This window comes from Pseudophryne corroboree, chromosome 6 (genome assembly GCF_028390025.1).
Source record: "Pseudophryne corroboree isolate aPseCor3 chromosome 6, aPseCor3.hap2, whole genome shotgun sequence".
Lineage (NCBI taxonomy): Eukaryota > Metazoa > Chordata > Amphibia > Anura > Myobatrachidae > Pseudophryne > Pseudophryne corroboree.
Window position 1 is genome coordinate 524300827 of NC_086449.1, and position 17081 is coordinate 524317907.

Sequence of the window (17081 nt, forward strand, 5' to 3'; positions counted from 1 at the left end):
ATTCCAACTAGAAGTAGGGAATGTGTTAGCCAAATCACAGCCTCACACAGTGTGGTTATGGCTAACAACCACTTTGATACAAATTATATCACCAGTCTCTCTCTCAGAAATGGCCGTATCCATCTGAAGAGTTAATTATAATGTAGGAAAAACAGGAATTTGATACCTACCGGTAATTCCTCTTCTCCTGGTCCGTAGTGGATACTGGGGTCTTGTACTTTAGTACCATGGGGTATAGATCAGGTCCACTGGAGCCTGGCACTTTAAAAACCTTTAATGTGTATGTGTGTGTGTGTGTGTGTGTGTGTTGGCTCCTCCCCTCTGTCCCTCCTACCAGATTCAGTCTAGGAAAACTGTGCCAGAGGAGACCGATATAATATGAGAGAACAATAATACAACAGCAGTGAGGCAATAAGCCAACACACAACCATGAACGAAAGGAGGGCGCTAACCAGAACAGAGGATAGCAACACCAACCTAACCAAGATAGCACAGCTATCCCAACAACATAATGAGACCGCAACCCCGGTCCAACAAAATAATTACACGGAAAGCAGGAACAAAGGACTGAGGCGGACGCCCAGTATCCACTATGGACTACGAGAAAAGGAATTACCGGTAGGTATCAAATTCCTATTTTCTCTTACGTCCTAGTGGATACTAGGGTCTTGTGCTTTAGTACCATGGGGAAGTCCCAAACGGGTGGGAGAGTGCCGAGACCCCTGTAAAACGGCCAAGGATGACTTTCAGTTTGGTCAGGCAAAGGTATCGAACCTATAGAATTTAACAAACGTGTTCGAATCAGACCAAGTAGCAGCTCGACACAACAGTAGGGCCGATACTCCCCAGGCAGCTACCCAGGAAGAACCCACCGACCTCATTGAGTGGGCCTGAATAGACGTCTGCATGGGCAGAGCCGCCGAAGTATATGCCTGATGAATGGTCAACCAGAGCCAGCAAGCAATAGATGGCTTAGAAGTCGGCTGACCAACCTTGGAGGCATCATAAAGGACAAACAGCGAGTGAGATTTCCAATGACAAGCCGTCCTTTTGACATAAATCTTCAGGGCCCTGACCACATCCAAGGACTCAGGACCAACAGAAGCGTGAGACAACACTGGCACAATAGGTTGATTCACATGAAAGGCTAGCACCACTTTTGGCAAGAACTGAGGACAGGTCCTAAGTTCTACTCTGTTTTCATGAAATATCAAATAAGAGCACTTACAGGATAAGGCCCCCAATGCCAATAACATCACCGTCTTCAAGGTGAAATTTTTTTAACTCCACCCTATGTAAGGGGTTCAAAACAGTCCGATTGGAGAAAGGACAGAACCACATTGATGTCCCACAGAGCCGTGGGAAGTACAAAGGGTGGTTGTAAATGAAGAACTCACTTCAGGAAAGTTTGAACTTCAGGCAACACGGCAAGTTGTTTCTGGAAGAAAATAGGCTCCATAATAATTCATATTTCGGCACTCTCTAACTGTAGGCCCATATCCACTCCCGCTTGCAGGAAAAGTAGAAAATGACCAATTCTAAATTCCATGGGAGAAACCTTTCTACCCTCACACCAGGAAACATACTTTTTCCAGATACGATAGTAATGTTTCGACGTAACCATCTTCTTGGCCGGGACCATGGTGGAAATGACCCTGGAGGGAAGACCTTTCCTAGCTAGAATTTCACTCTCAAATTCCAAGCCGTCAAACGTAGCTGCTGTAAGTCCGAATAGACGAACAGACCTTGTTGAAGAAGATCTTCTCAGAGCGATAGAGGCCAGGGATCCTCCAGAGCCATAGTTAGGAGGCCAGAGTACCATGCCCATCGAGGCTAATCCAGGTCAATTAGAATGGCCTGAAGGCTTTTCCTTCTTAGTCTTTTGAGAACCCTTGGGATTAATGTTAGCGGAGGGAACAGGTACACAAGGCAAAGGCGTTGTCATCGCGTCCACTGCTACAGCCTGCGGATCCCTCGTTCTGGAACAGTAACAGCATAGCTTCTTGTTGAGAAGAGAAGCCATCAGATCTATCTGCAGACAGCCCCACCGGTGAATTAACTGGTGAAACACCTGGGGATGTAGGCCCCATTCCCTCCAGATGGAGTTCGTGCCTGCTGAGGAAATCTGCTTCCCAGTTTGTCCACTCCTGGAATGAATATGGCTGAGGTGGCCCTTGCGTTGGCCTCCGCCCATAGGAGGATTTTTGACACCTCTCGCATCTCCGCTCTGCTTCTTGTTCCCCCTTGTCTGTTTATGTACGCCACCGCTGTGGCATTGTCCGACTGAACCTGGATCGCCTGATCCTTCAAGAGATGAGAAGCCTGCAGAAGAGCACTGTAAACTGCCCTGAGTTCCAGGATGTTTAATCGACAGAACAGATTCCAGTCTCAACCATATCCCCTGGAACTAGGTTCCTTGGGTCCCCCCCCCCCTTCTCGCAAGGCATCTGGATACCTTGCGAGAACTGAGCACAGAGCGGACCATAGCCTGAATAGCCAAGGCCTTGTCCATTGAGAGAAATACCCTTTGAGATACTGTATACAGAATCATTCCCAGGAACTGAGGGGGTCATTCCGACCTGATTGCATGCTGCCGTTTTTCACAGCGCAGCGATCAGGTCACTACTGCGCATGCACCGCAATGCACAGGCACATCGTACGGGTACACAGCAGATCGTTGCTGGGCGATGGATTTAACGAAGAATCCATTCGCACAGCCGATCGCAAGAAGATTGACAGGAAGAAGGCGTTTATCGGCGTCAACTGACCATTTTCAGGGAGTGGTTGGAGAAACTAAGGCGTGTCCAAATGTTTGAAGGGCGGGTGTCTGACGTCAATTCCGGGACTGGACAGGCTGAAGTGATCGCAGCGGCTGAGCAAATTCAGACCTACTCAGAAAACTGCACAAACTATTTTTGTAGTGCTCGGCTGCACAGGCGTTCGCACACTTGCAAAGCTAAAATACCCTCCCCAGTGGGCGGCGACTATGCGTTTGCATGGCTGCAAAAAGTAGCTAGCGAGCGATCAACTCTGAATGACCCCCTGCAGACGTTGGCTCTGTTCCAGGTGAGATTTCTCAAAATTTAGGATCCACCCATGAGCCGTATGTAGGTGAGTCGTCAGATCGATGCTGTGCAGCAGAAGCTCCTTGGACACAGCCTTTATGAGGAGATCATCCAAGTAGGGGACTATGTTAACCCCCATCATGCGCAGTTGCAGCATCATCTCCACCATGGCTTAGGTGAAGAGCCTCGGCACTGTGGATAATCCAAAGGGTAAGGCCTGAAACTAGAAATGGTCGTCCAATATGGCGAACCAGAGGTAAGCCTGATGAGGAGGCCACACGTGAATGTGCAGGTAAGCATCCTTGACATCTAGAGACACCAGAAATTCCCCATGCTCCAGAGCGAACACCACCGCCTGCAGGGATTCCATCTTGAATTTGAACACCCGCAGATACGGGTTTAGAGACTTCAGGTTCCAGATGAGGCACACCGAACTGTCGTGTTTGGGAACAACTAAAAGACTGGAGTAAAGCCCCCTGTTGCGTAACGGAGGATGTACAAGAACTACCACCCCTGTTTTCAAAAGTTTTTGAATAGCCTCTTGCAAGCTAACTTTTGCTGCGGGTAAAGCTAGTAAGCCAGACTTGAAAAATCTGTGAGAAGGGAGTGCTTGAAATTCCAGCCGGTATCCTTCGGAAATGAGGCCCCTCACCCAAGGATCCCGGCAGGATTCCGCCCACCCATGGGTGAAATGTTGAAGGCGAGCACTTACCTGAAAGTCGCCTTGATGCTGGGGACAACTGTCACGCGGCAGGGGATCCTGTGGTCTGGTCCAGGGAGACAGCAGTTGCAGGTTTACGGGACTTACCACGAGATCCTCTGGGAGTGGTGGAGACACCTCGACCCCTGCCTCTGAACCTCTCCACGTGAAAGGACTACAAGGAGGGTCCGGTGTAAGAACGTCTAGCAGGTGGCGCAGCAGACAGCAGATAGATAGATATACTCACCGTTGCTTGGGAGATCCATTTAGTTAATTAGTCTCCAAACAAGGAATCACCTGTAAAGGTAAGATTTTCTATCACCTTTTTGGAATCGGCGTCTGCCGACCATTGACGTAACCACAGAACTCTGCGTACCGGAACAGCCATAGCAGTGGTGCGGCCATTTACCTTACACAACTCTTTAAAAGCCTTGCTCATAAAATTTGCAGCATCCTGTATAAGTTTGAGCAGAGTAATAACCTCATCCCGGGGCAGAGAGTCTAAACCAGAGGTTCTCAAACTCAGTTCTCGGGGGCACACACAGTGCATGTTTTGCAGGTCTCCTCACAGAATCGCAAGTGAAATAATTAGCTCCACCTGTGGACCTTTTAAAATGTGTCAGTGAGTAATTAATACACCTGTGCACCTGCTGGGTTACCTGCAAAACATGCACTGTGTGTGCCCCCGAGGACCGAGTTTGAGAACCTCTGGTCTAAACAGTCAATAAAAATATCAGACCACTTGACTACAGCCCTGGAAATCCACCCAAACACTATTGTGGGGCATTGTGCTGCGCCTGCTGCCGTATAAATTGGCTTGAGCGTGGTCTCAATTTTATGGTCAGTTGGTTCTTTCAAGGATATAGCCCCTGGTACCGGCAGTACCAATTTCTTAGACAGTCTGACTACCGACGTATCGACTGACGGGAGGTTTTCCTATACCTTCCTGTCCTCAGCTGGGAGGGGAAAAGTACCTCTCTTACAGCAAAAATGAGAGCCTCCACCCCAGGGGACAGAGAACTGTCCTCATCCATATCATCATCATCATCCACATCAGGCTGATCAGAATCAGACTGGAGCACCTGTGGCAATGTGAAACCAAATGGGGCTGAGAAGCCTTCTTGGTATCTGCTGCTTTAGCCACACAATCAATAGGAGTTTTTTTTAACACCTGTCTCTTTTAGCTGCAGCTAATTCTGAATCATGCTTTTAAAGCTATCTAGCCAGTGAGATGCATGTGAGCTAGGTCCCTGTGGAGATAAGGAACATTGCTCACACATGAGTGACCCCGCTGAGGACGGGGTAGAGTTACAGGCAGCATACATAACCATGTCCACAGATATCTTACACAATAGTAATACAGCGCAGCTCACTGACCAACACCTCCACACAGACCCTAGAGAGCCCCCGGAGCGACACTGAGGAGCGGACACCAGCACACAGAAGCACTGCGTGTAGAAATGTGTGTATGACCGGATATTAGTGCAGCGGCGCTACCACTGGCATGCTCCCCCTTTCTATGAAGACCTGGTACCAGTTTTACAGTTTGTAGCAGCGTGGGTCCTGGAGGAGCAGCGTGCATGCAGCCCTGGAGATCCGCAGCAGGAAATTGCACCTTCCCACCGCTGGCCCTGCTCCGGGAAGCCCTGCCCCTTGTAATGGCGTGCGATCCCTATCATAGTTTATACTGGCCACTTAGTAGAAAATGCATTGTACAGTACACATAAAGCCTTGAGACAGTGAGCACGGCGGTGTAACAGCCCTGAGCCAGTTCATCCGCGGTGGGCACCGCAGCTCCGGGCCCATGACCACCATATGACATGTTGCCAAAACTGCACCGGGACCCCGGTGTAACACTCACCGCACCTTGTAACTTCAGAATCTGTTAGAGGGTGGCAGCTAGCTGCTGGCGTGGGCACACATACTAACGATGTGTGATCAGTACCTAAGGAGGTTATTTCGGTCCCACAAAGCAGGTAGACTGGTTGCCAACCAGAACTACCTGAAAATAATAAACTAAAAGAAAAAATAAAGGAAACTCTCTGAAGCTCCAGAGAAATGCACCCGGCTCATGGGCACATTTTTCTAAACAGAGTCTGGTATAAGGAGCATAGAGAGGAGGAGTCGGCATACACATACTAAAGGTTTTTAAAGTGCCAAGCTCCAGTGGACCCGATCTATACCCCATGGTACTAAAGTACAAGACCCCAGTATCCACTAGGACGTGGAGAAATAATAAAATTACTTTATAGAGTGTGAATTGGTTGATTTTTAACGCCACAAGTCACTATTCTGGGACACAGAAGTAGTAAAATATGCTAACAAACAAACCTAAATCATAAGTGAAGTGAATATGAGTTTTGAACTTCTACTAATTTGCCTTATTTAAAATATAATTCACCTATTATTCCCATTTCAATAATTCACTTTAGATTATTCACGTTCAAGTTCTTGTAAAACATCCAGCCTGGCAATATGTCACAATTTCAAATAAAGTAAAAAAAAAAAAAAAAAAATCCCACTGAAATATATACATTACCATAAGGTTGCCAGCACGACACAGTTTGGGAGGAGTCTCGGAGCAAACTGCAGGAATTCCTGTCCTCTTTGTTGAGGCAGATCCACTACACTGCTGTGAAGAGCCAGGTGACGCTGTGTGGACTGTACAATCAGCTCTAGCCATACAATCTTTCTTGGATTCAGGTGTGGTAGGTATAGGTTGGCATTTAATACGGGGTGGCGTTTTAAGCTGCGTGTATAACAGTTCATTTGGAGCCATGAGGACACTTGGCTCTTTGTCTCCTGCCTCTTGAGTACTCATTGGCTTTGTAGGCAGGGAGACAGCTGGCTGGGAACTGGCTCTACTTTGAGCCAGAACATCTTTCAGACGCTGCTGTAATCGTGTTTTTCTCTCACGGGATTTATTGGCAATTGCTTGATCGAGCTGAGCTTCCTTTGCAATTATATATACACGCTTGCGACCTCGTGTAACAGCAGTGTATACATGTTTCCAGTTTTGCCTACCAGCAGCACCTAACACATACACAACAGTGTCCTCTTCTGAGCCCTGGTTCCAGAAATGAAAGTGAAGTGTTAGATTTAGGCACTTTACAAGTATTTAAAATAGAAAATGGTTCTATATAGTACTACATAATGATAAAGGCTAGGTGCCAGCACTTCAACTGACTCATCTAACATGTTAGCCCAGTAGCCCTAAATATACGCTTCCTGTGCAGAAGAAAACAATAACACTGACCAGAACACATCTAAGATCCCTATTTATTACAGAATCGAATAGTATTATACCTTTAAGAAAAGGACATTGTAATAAAAGGGAGTTCTATTTCAGGTAGAGCTAGCGTATATCACTGGGAGCGATTAAATTGTTTTATTGTTCCTGAACTCCCCTCTAAAGTGATGGGAAATCGCAGGGCTCTATTGAATTGTATTTTTTTTGCCGCCCACATCACACCCAAACTGGGTTTAGCTGCGTAAGACAGCTAAACCAAAAAAGTACTTGGCGCAACGCATAAAGTGCCATTTTAGCCTCATTTTTTGCTCATTTCTGCTTGCCAGCTCAGGGGGTTGCAAACAAATGCCAGCAGCTGTATGCGCCTGAATACAGCAACAACTGAAGAGCTCCATCAGACGCCCAGCATGGACAACTGCCAGCGGAAACATCTGAATTCACCCATTGTGTCAAAATACATTTATTAACAGATCACTACGAAAATAAGATTTTACTTACCGGTAAATCTATTTCTCGTAGTCCGTAGTGGATGCTGGGGACTCCGTAAGGACCATGGGGAATAGACGGGCTCCGCAGGAGACGGGGCACTTTAAGAAAGAATTTAGATTCTGGTGTGCACTGGCTCCTCCCTCTATGCCCCTCCTCCAGACCTCAGTTAGAGAAACTGTGGCCGGAAGAGCTGACATTACAAGGAAAGGATTTTGGAATCCAGGGTAAGACTCATACCAGCCACACCAATCACACCGTATAACTTGTGATAAACTTACCCAGTCAACAGTATGAACAACAACGGAGCATCAGACCAACCCTGATGCAACCACAACATAACCCTTATTTAAGCAATAACTATATACAAGTATTGCAGAAGAAGTCCGCACTTGGGACGGGCGCCCAGCATCCACTACGGACTACGAGAAATAGATTTACCGGTAAGTAAAATCTTATTTTCTCTAACGTCCTAGTGGATGCTGGGGACTCCGTAAGGACCATGGGGATTATACCAAAGCTCCCAAACGGGCAGGAGAGTGCGGATGACTCTGCAGCACCGAATGAGCAAACACATGGTCCTCCTCAGCCAGGGTATCAAACTTGTAAAACTTTGCAAGTGTGTTTGAACCTGACCAAGTAGCTGCTCGGCAAAGCTGTAATGCAGAGACCCTTCGGGCAGCCGCCCAAGAAGAGCCCACCCTTCCTTGTGGAGTGGGCTTTTACTGATTTTGGAAGCGGCAAACCAGCCGCAGAATGAGGCTGCTGAATCGTGTTACAGATCCAGCGAGCAATAGTTTGCTTTGAAGCAGGAGCACCCAGCTTGTTGGATAAACAGCGACTCAGTTTTCCTGACTCTAGCCGTTCTGGCTACATAAACCTTCAAAGCCCTGACCACATCCAGCAACTCGGAATCCTCCAAGTCACGAGTAGCCACAGGCACCACAATAGGTTGGTTCATATGAAAAGATGACACCACTTTTGGCAGAAATTGTGGACGGGTCCGCAATTCTGCCCTGTCCATATGGAAAACCAGATAAAGGCTTATGTGACAAAGCCGCTAATTCTGACACACGCCTAGCTGAAGCCAAGGCTAATAGCATGACCACCTTCCACGTGAGAAATTTTAACTCCACAGTTTTGAGTGGCTCAAACCAGTGTGACTTCAGGAAACTCAACACCACGTTAAGATCCCAAGGTGCCACTGGAGGTACAAAAAGGGGGCTGAATATGCAGCACTCCCTTTACAACGTCTGAACTTCAGGAAGGGAAGCCAGTTCTTTTTGAAAGAAAATGGATAGGGCCGAAATCTGGACCTTAATGAAACCCAATTTCAGGCCCAAAGTCACTCCCGACTGTAGGAAGTGAAGGAAAACGGCCCAGCTGGAATTCCTCTGTAGGGGCATTCCTGGCCTCACACCAAGCAACATATTTTCGCCATATACGGTGATAATGTTGAGCCGTCACATCCTTCCTAGCCTCTATCAGCGTAGGAATGACCTCATCCGGAATGCCTTTTTCTGCTAGGATCCGGCGTTCAACCGCCATGCCGTCAAACGCAGCTGCGGTAAGTCTAGGAACAAACAGGGCCCCTGTTGCACAAGTCCTGTCTTAGAGGCAGAGGCCACAAGTCCTCTGTGAGCATTTCTTGCAGATCTGGATACCAAGTCCTTCTTGGCCAATCCGGGACAAAGAGTATTGTTCTCACTCCTCTTTTACTTATGATTCTCAGCACCTTGGGTATGAGAGGAAGAGGAGGAAATACATAGACCGTGGGTATTCCCGTTGGTGTCACCAGTGTGTCCACAGCTATCGCTTGAGGGTCTCTTGACCTGGCGCAATATCTCTGCAGCTTTTTGTTGAGGCGGGATGCCATCATGTCCACCTGTGGCAGTTCCCACCGACTTGCAATCTGCATGAAGACTTCTTGATGAAGTACCCACTCTCCCGGGTGGAGGTCGTGCCTACTGAGGAAGTCTGCTTCCCAGTTGTCCACTCCCGGAATGAAACTGCTGACAGTGCGCTTACGTGATTCTCCGCCCAGCGAAGAATTCTGGTGGCTTTTACCATCGCCACCCTGCTCCTTGTGCCGCCTTGGCGGTTTACATGAGCCACTGCGGTGATATTGTCTGACTGAATCAGAACCGGTTGGTCGCGAAGCAGGGTCTCCGCTTGACTTAGGGCGTTGTATATGGCCCTTAGTTCCAGGATATTGATGTGAAGGCAAGTCTCCTGCCTTGACCACAGCCCTTGGAAATTTCTTCCCTGTGTGACTGCCCCCCACCCTCGCAGGCTTGCATCCGTGGTCACCAGGACCCAGTCCTGAATGCCGAATCTGCGACCTTCGAGAAGGTGAGCACTCTGCAGCCACCACAGGAGAGACACCCTGGCCCTGGGGGATAGGGTGATTAATCTGAAGATGTGATCCGGACCACTTGTCCAGTAAGTCCCATTGGAAGGTCCTCGCATGGAACCTGCCGAAGGGAATGGCCTCGTATGATGCCACCCTCCTTCCCAGGACTCGAGTGCAGTGATGCACTGATACCTGTTTTGGTTTTAATAGATTCCTGACCAGTGTCACGAGCTCCTGAGCTCTCTCTATCGGGAGATAAACCCTTTTCTGGTCTGTGTCTAGGATCATGCCTAGGAGAGGTAGATGAGCTGTAGGAACCAACTGCGACTTTGGAATATATAGAATCCAGCCGTGTTGCCGTTACACTTCCAGAGAAAGTGATACGCTGTTCAGCAACTGCTCTCTTGATCTCGCTTTTATGAGGAGATCGTCCAAGTACGTGATAATAGTGACACCTTGCTTCCGCAGGAGCACCATCATTTCCGCCATTACCTTGGCGAATATTATCAAGGCCGTGGAGAGACCAAACGGCAACGTCTGAAATTGGTAATGACAATCCCGTACTGCAATTCTGAGGTACGCCTGATGAGGTGGATAAATGGGGACATGAAGGTATGCATCCTTTATGTCCCGAGTCACCATAAAATCTCCCCCTTTCAGGCTTGCAATGACCGCTCTTAGCGATTCCATCTTGAATTTGAACCTTTTCAGATATATGTTCAGGGATTTTAAATTCAATATGGGTCTGACCGAACCGTCTGGTTTGGTTTCGGGACTACAACATGGTCGAATAATAACCCCCTCCTTGTTGGAGGGGAACCTTGACCACCACCTGTTGAAGATACAATTTGTGAATTGCAGTTAACACGGTTTCCCTCTCGTGGGGGGAAGCCGGCAGGGCAGTCGGTGAGAGGGCATCTTCTCAAAGTCCAGCTTGTATCCCTGAGACACAATATCTATTGCCCAGGGATCTGACAGGGAGTGAACCCACTTGTGGCTGAACTTACGAAGGCGTGCCCCCACCGGGCCTAGCTCCGCCTGTGGAGCCCCAGCGACATGCGGTGGATTTTTGTAGAGACCGGGGAGGACTTCTGTTCCTGGGTACTAGCTGTGTTGTGCAGCTTCTTTCCTCTGCCCCCGCCTCTGGCAAGAAAGGACGCACCTCGGACTTTCTGGTTTCTTTATTCGAAAGGCTGCATTTGATAATGTCGTGCTTTCCTAGGCTGTGCAGGAATATAAGGCAAAATATCAGAATTACCAGCTATAGCTGTGGAGACCAGGTCCGAGAACCCTTCTCCACACAATCCTCAGCCTTCCATATGCGTCTTAAGTCGGCATCATCTGTCCATTGCATATTCTACAGGACATGTCAAGCAGAAATCGACATAGCTTTGACTCTAGGACCCAGTATACTCATGTCTCTTTGGGCATGTTTTATATATACATATCTCTTAAGACAGCATCTTTTATATATATCTATATATCTATATATATATATATCTATATACATACTAGGGTCTCAATCTCTGCTGATAAGGTACCTGTCCACGCTGCCACAGCGCTATAAACCCATGCCGACACAATCGCCGGTCTGAGTAGTGTAACAGAATGTGCACGCTATCTGCAGGATCCCTGAGAATAGCTGTTACGTCAGGGCTACCTTTTGGGCAAACGTGACACCCTAGGGGAAGATTCCCATCGTATCCTGGCCCTAGTGGGGAAAGGATACTGCCTGAGAATTCTTTGTGGGAAACTGCAGTCTCTTGTCTGGAGATTCCGGCTCTTTTTCTTCATGAGAGGAGGGAAATTTACCTCAGCTTTCTTCCCCTTAAACATGTGTACCCTTGTGTCAGGGACAGATGAGTCATCAGTGATATGCAAATCATCTTTTATTACAATAATCATATATTGAATACTTTTCTGCCATTTTGGCTGTAACTTGGCATTATCGTAGTCGACACTGGAGTCAACCTCCGTGTCGATATCAGTGTTTATTATTTTGGATAGTGAGCATTGAGAGACTCTGAAGGTCTCTGCGACATAGGGACAGACATGGGTAGATTTCCTGTCTGTTCTCTAATCTTTTGTGCAATAAATTCACCTTAGCACTTAATTACACATATCCAAACAGGTGTCGGCGTTGTCGACGGAGACACCCTCTCACACACATATTTGCTCCATCTCCTCCTTAGGGGAGCCTTTTACCTCAGACATGTCGACACACACGTACCGACACCACACACTCAGGGAATGCTCATCTGAAGACAATTCCCCCATAAGGTCCTTTGGAGAGACATAGAGTATGCCAGCACACACCCCAGCGCTATTAACCCAAAAATAACACAGTAACTTAATGTTAACCCAGTAGCTGCTGTTTATATTGATTTTTGCGCCTAATTATGTGCCCCCCCCTCTCTTTTTACCCTCTTCTACCGTGTAACTGCAGGGGAGAGACTGGGGAGCTTCCTCTCAGCGGTGCTGTGGAGAAAAAACATGGCGCTGGTGAGTGCTGAGGAAGAAGCCCCGCCCCCTCGACGGCGGGCTTCTGTCCCGCTTTCATGTACAATTTTGGCGGGGGCTCATACATATATACAGTGCCCAACTGCATATTATGCCAACTTTTGCCAAAGAGGTCTCTAATTGCTGCCCAGGGCGCCCCCCCCCCCTGCGCCCTGCACCCTTACAGTGACCGGAATATGTGGGTTTAGTGTGGGAGCAATGGCGTACAGCTGCAGTGCTGTGCGCTACCTCATATGAAGACTGGAGTCTTCTGCCGCCGATTTCGAAGTCTTATTGCTTCTGTCACCGGCTTCTGTCTTCTGGCTCTGCGAGGGGGACGGCGGCGCGGCTCCGGGATCGGACGACCAAGGGTGCGATCCTGTGTACGATCCCTCTGGAGCTGATGGTGTCCAGTAGCCTAAGAAGCAGGACCCATCTTCAGTGAGTAGGGCTGCTTCTCTCCCCTCAGTCCCACGCTGCAGAGAGTCTGTTGCCAGCAGATCTCTCTGAAAATAAAAAAACCTAACAAAATACTTTCTTATAGCAAGCTCAGGAGAGCTCACTAAGTAGCACCCAGCTCGTCCGGGCACAGATTCAAACTGAGGTCTGGAGGAGGGACATAGAGGGAGGAGCCAGAGCACACCAGTATCCAAATTCTTTCTTAAAGTGCCCTGTCTCCTGCGGAGCCCGTCTATTCCCCATGGACTTTACGGAGTCCCCAGCATCCACTAGGACGTTAGAGAAAAGAAAAAAAATGTAAGTCGTTACAATGTACAGGAAAATTTATTTTACCTGAAACGTATGAATGGTCCTAGCCCAGCCATGCTGTAACCCACTCAGAATTCTAAGCGCTTTATAGTTCAGGGTATAAGTTCGATCTTGTCCATCAAATAAGGATATTTCACGAATTTTGTCTCTTTCAACATCCTAGAAAATACAAGAGCATACATTTCCAAACTAACATACTGACCCTGCCCACAATACTGCATCCATTACATCACTAGCCATTACAAATGACCTGGCTAATGTTGACGTCATGGTCGTAAAAGATGAAGTTAGGGACTGCTGTGAAGCAGGTGGCAACCACTGTAACTTTTTCAGAAGTATTGCCAGTACAGAAAGGGGAAGATAGAACTCATCACATCAGAAACTGAAAAATGTGGTTTTATAGGCCATAGTCACACCATCTGGCAAAATAGGAGCTTATACAAAAGTGATGACCTGCACCCATCTTCAAGGAGAACAAGAATACTAACCGAGTTTGGATACTTCATCAAGGACCATTTAAACTAGCAGAGGGGGGCAATGAACCAAATAGGAATCTGCTCCCCCAGCCCAGAGGTATTGTTTCTGCAGGTAAAGGGAATAGAAAGCATATCCACAGCAGCAGAAGATAATTCAGATGAAAACCAAATAAACATAGGCAGAGAGATGAACATAACAGGAAAAGCACAAGCAAAACGCTAAAAGCTGTGTGCGCAAATGCTAGGAGCTTAGGAAATAAAATGATCTAGATATTGTGGCAATTACAGAGTCATGGTGCAATGAAAATCATGACGGGGCCATAGCTATACCGGGATATACTTTATTTAGGAAGGACAGAATGGGAAGAATCGGAGGGGTAGCAATTTATGTATTAAGGTAGTATTTATACTTTTTTCCCCAAACAAAGTATTGAGGGGAAAAACAGAGGCCCTTTGGGCGACCATAGAAACAGGTTAGAAGTAGATTCTTCGTACTGGGGCGATGTCCAGTTCGCCTACATCACCTGGTGCCCTGTATAAGAAGCTATTGCAGAACATCGCTAAAGTGAGGTAATAATCATAGGATAATTTTATTCTTCCTGATGTAACCTGGCAGTTGTCTGTTGCTAGTTCCACTAGAAGTAGAATGAAACAAAAGAAAAAAAACACAACTCTTTTTTGTGCGCACCCTTCAGAATATTGTTATTCAGTAGACAATTGTAAAACATTTACTTTTATTAATTAACACATATAGAGGTATATCCTCAAGATCAATAAAACAGTGTATTAATCCTACACTGAAGAATCTGAAAGAGTCCATGTGACCAAAATTTCAAATGTTACAATTGGCACTTATGATGCACAAGATGATAAATTCAATAATAATCAGGCCAGTCATTTATAGTCAGAATACAATATCACATTGGACCCCACGCCAGGTCCATCTACTGCTTAGTACTCCTGTAGAGTTCCTTACATTTAAGTATGCCAAAAAAAGGGGGAGTGTTCTTGTATGTTAATGGATACGGACACTAAAAGAGAAGCAAAGTTGGAAGGAAGTCCTAGAGGGGGGGTGGATCTGCTGTTAGTGTTAGGTGCAGTCTGATGATACCCCAATTCTACAACACTTGGTCAGTACCTGGATGGGAGAGCTCCTGGGAATACCAAGCCAAACACTGTTTAGCTTCCATGATCAGACTGTAGCAGTATGGTATACTAGTAATCGTACTGTATCGACTCGGGATAACTAATGAGAGTCCCCCTGCACCAAGGAGTAATGCCAAATATGAATGATAGTGGAAATTAGTATTAGGAGTAGGAAAGAACAATTTGTTATAAGTAAGATGGAAAAAAAGTAACAGAACGGATCTGCTGTCTCTATTAGACAAAGGGTTCAGCGCAGCATAATATAACCGTGAATCAGAAAGGAGAGTCCGTTATGGAGAGTAGGGAGAGAGGTTTCAACATAACTACTGTATATAAACAAATGTCTTTTATAAACGTGACTTTACTGAGGGTCAGCAATAAATATCAGGATATTGACAATAGAGATAAATCAGTATATTAGTATCAAGATGCGTGTTGTAGCTAACACTACCAGAAAGCTCAGCTATATAAAGGGTTTAGACATCAAAATTCTAAAGAATTCACAATATTTAGTATAGTAGTTATATCCTGATATAGCTTGGAATATAGTTGAGTCACAGATAACTGAAAATAAATATCACCATGTTAGCAGCTGTTATGATTCGATACATTAGTGTCCAACATACAAGGTATTTTGTAGCATTCTCAAGTTTTGTTAGTTACTTTACTGAAATAGTGCCTGATTGATTTCCAACAGAGCAGTATCAAGTATCCGTTGTATAACTTATTTATGCATATGCCAGTTTATATTACACTCTCAGCGTTAGGATGTTCCTAGTGTGCATGTGCATTTAGGGCCATATCATTACAATCTCAGCATTATGGTATTTCTAATGTGCACATGCATTACGGGCCATACATAATTGATCATGGATTGTAAGTGGTCGTACCGAAGACTCAAACAGCCTCTCAGATATTACCGGCCAATAGATACCCGTCCCAAAATGTAATCAGGGCTGCTAGAAAATCCTGTCCCTGAAGACACGTTTCGCCTGCTGTATGGGCTTGTTCACTTGCGGGTACTCCCGTCACATAGTGTGGGCTTGAAAAAGGAGACGCCCACCAATGGCCGCGCGACCCTCAGTAAAGTTACGTTTATAAAATACATTTGTTTATATACAGTAGTTATGTTGAAACCTCTAACGGACTCATTTCTGATTCAGGGTTATATTATGCTGCGCTGAACCCTTTGTCTAACAGAGACAGCAGATCCGTTCTGTTACTTTTTTCCATCTTACTTACAACTAATTGTTCTCTCCTACTAATACTAATTTCCACTATCATTCATATTCGGCACTACTCCTTGGTGCAGGGGAACTCATTAGTGATCCAGAGTCGGTACAGTACGATTACTACTATCATACCACACTGCTAACGTCCAATACAGTCTGATCTTGGAAACTAAACAGCGTTGGGCTTGGTCAGTACCTGGATGGGAGACCTCCTGAGAATACCAAGTGTTGTAGAATTGGGGTATCATCAGACTCTGCGCCTAACACCAACAGCAGATCGCCCCTCTAGGACTTCCTTCCAAATCTGCTTCTCTTTTAGTGCCCGTAGACATTAGCATACAAGAACACTCCCCCTTTTTTTGCCTACTTAAAATTTAAGGATCTCTACTGGAGTATTAAGCAGGAGATGGACCTGGCGTGGGGTCCAATGTGATATATTCTGACTATAAACAATTGGCATGATGATCATTTTTTTTTTATTTATCATATGCATCATAAGTGCCAATTGTAACATTTGAAATTTTGTGTGTTAGTTAATAAAAGTAAATTTTTAACAATATTGTCTATTGAAAAATATTCTAAAAGGGTGCGCCTACAAAAAACAAAAAAATATATATTTCTTTTGTTTGTTTAATTATACATCTATGTCTACCGACTCAGGGTGCACCACCTAACCAATAGGCAAGGGATATTTACCCTGTAATACAATATATAGGTTAATAGTTATTTTCCGGATTAAAAATAAGATTTTACTTACCGATAAATCTATTTCTCGGAGTCCGTAGTGGATGCTGGGGTTCCTGAAAGGACCATGGGGAATAGCGGCTCCGCAGGAGACAGGGCACAAAAAGTAAAGCTTTTTCCGATCAGGTGGTGTGCACTGGCTCCTCCCCCTATGACCCTCCTCCAGACTCCAGTTAGGTACTGTGCCCGGACGAGCGTACACAATAAGGGAGGATTTTGAATCCCGGGTAAGACTCATACCAGCCACACCAATCACACCGTACAACTTGTGATCTAAACCCAGTTAACAGTATGATAACAGCGGAGCCTCTGAAAGATGGCTTCCTTCAACAATAACCCGAATTAGTTAACAATAACTATGT

The 17081-nt window shown here is 46.1% G+C and overlaps 1 protein-coding gene and 1 pseudogene across 1 annotated transcript in view; one reads left to right on the top strand and one right to left on the bottom strand.

The window, feature by feature from the left end:
• Positions 1 to 17081, bottom strand: part of HELB (DNA helicase B) — a 206837-nt gene that overhangs the window by 1193 nt on the left and 188563 nt on the right. Inside the window, exons 12-13 of the mRNA XM_063927539.1 lie at positions 13146 to 13280; positions 6305 to 6832 (exon numbers count right to left, since the gene is read on the bottom strand). Coding sequence (XP_063783609.1) covers positions 6305 to 6832; positions 13146 to 13280 — 663 coding nt within the window. The remainder of the gene's footprint in view (positions 1 to 6304; positions 6833 to 13145; positions 13281 to 17081) is intronic.
• LOC134937576 (5S ribosomal RNA) lies at positions 16094 to 16212 on the top strand (annotated as a pseudogene).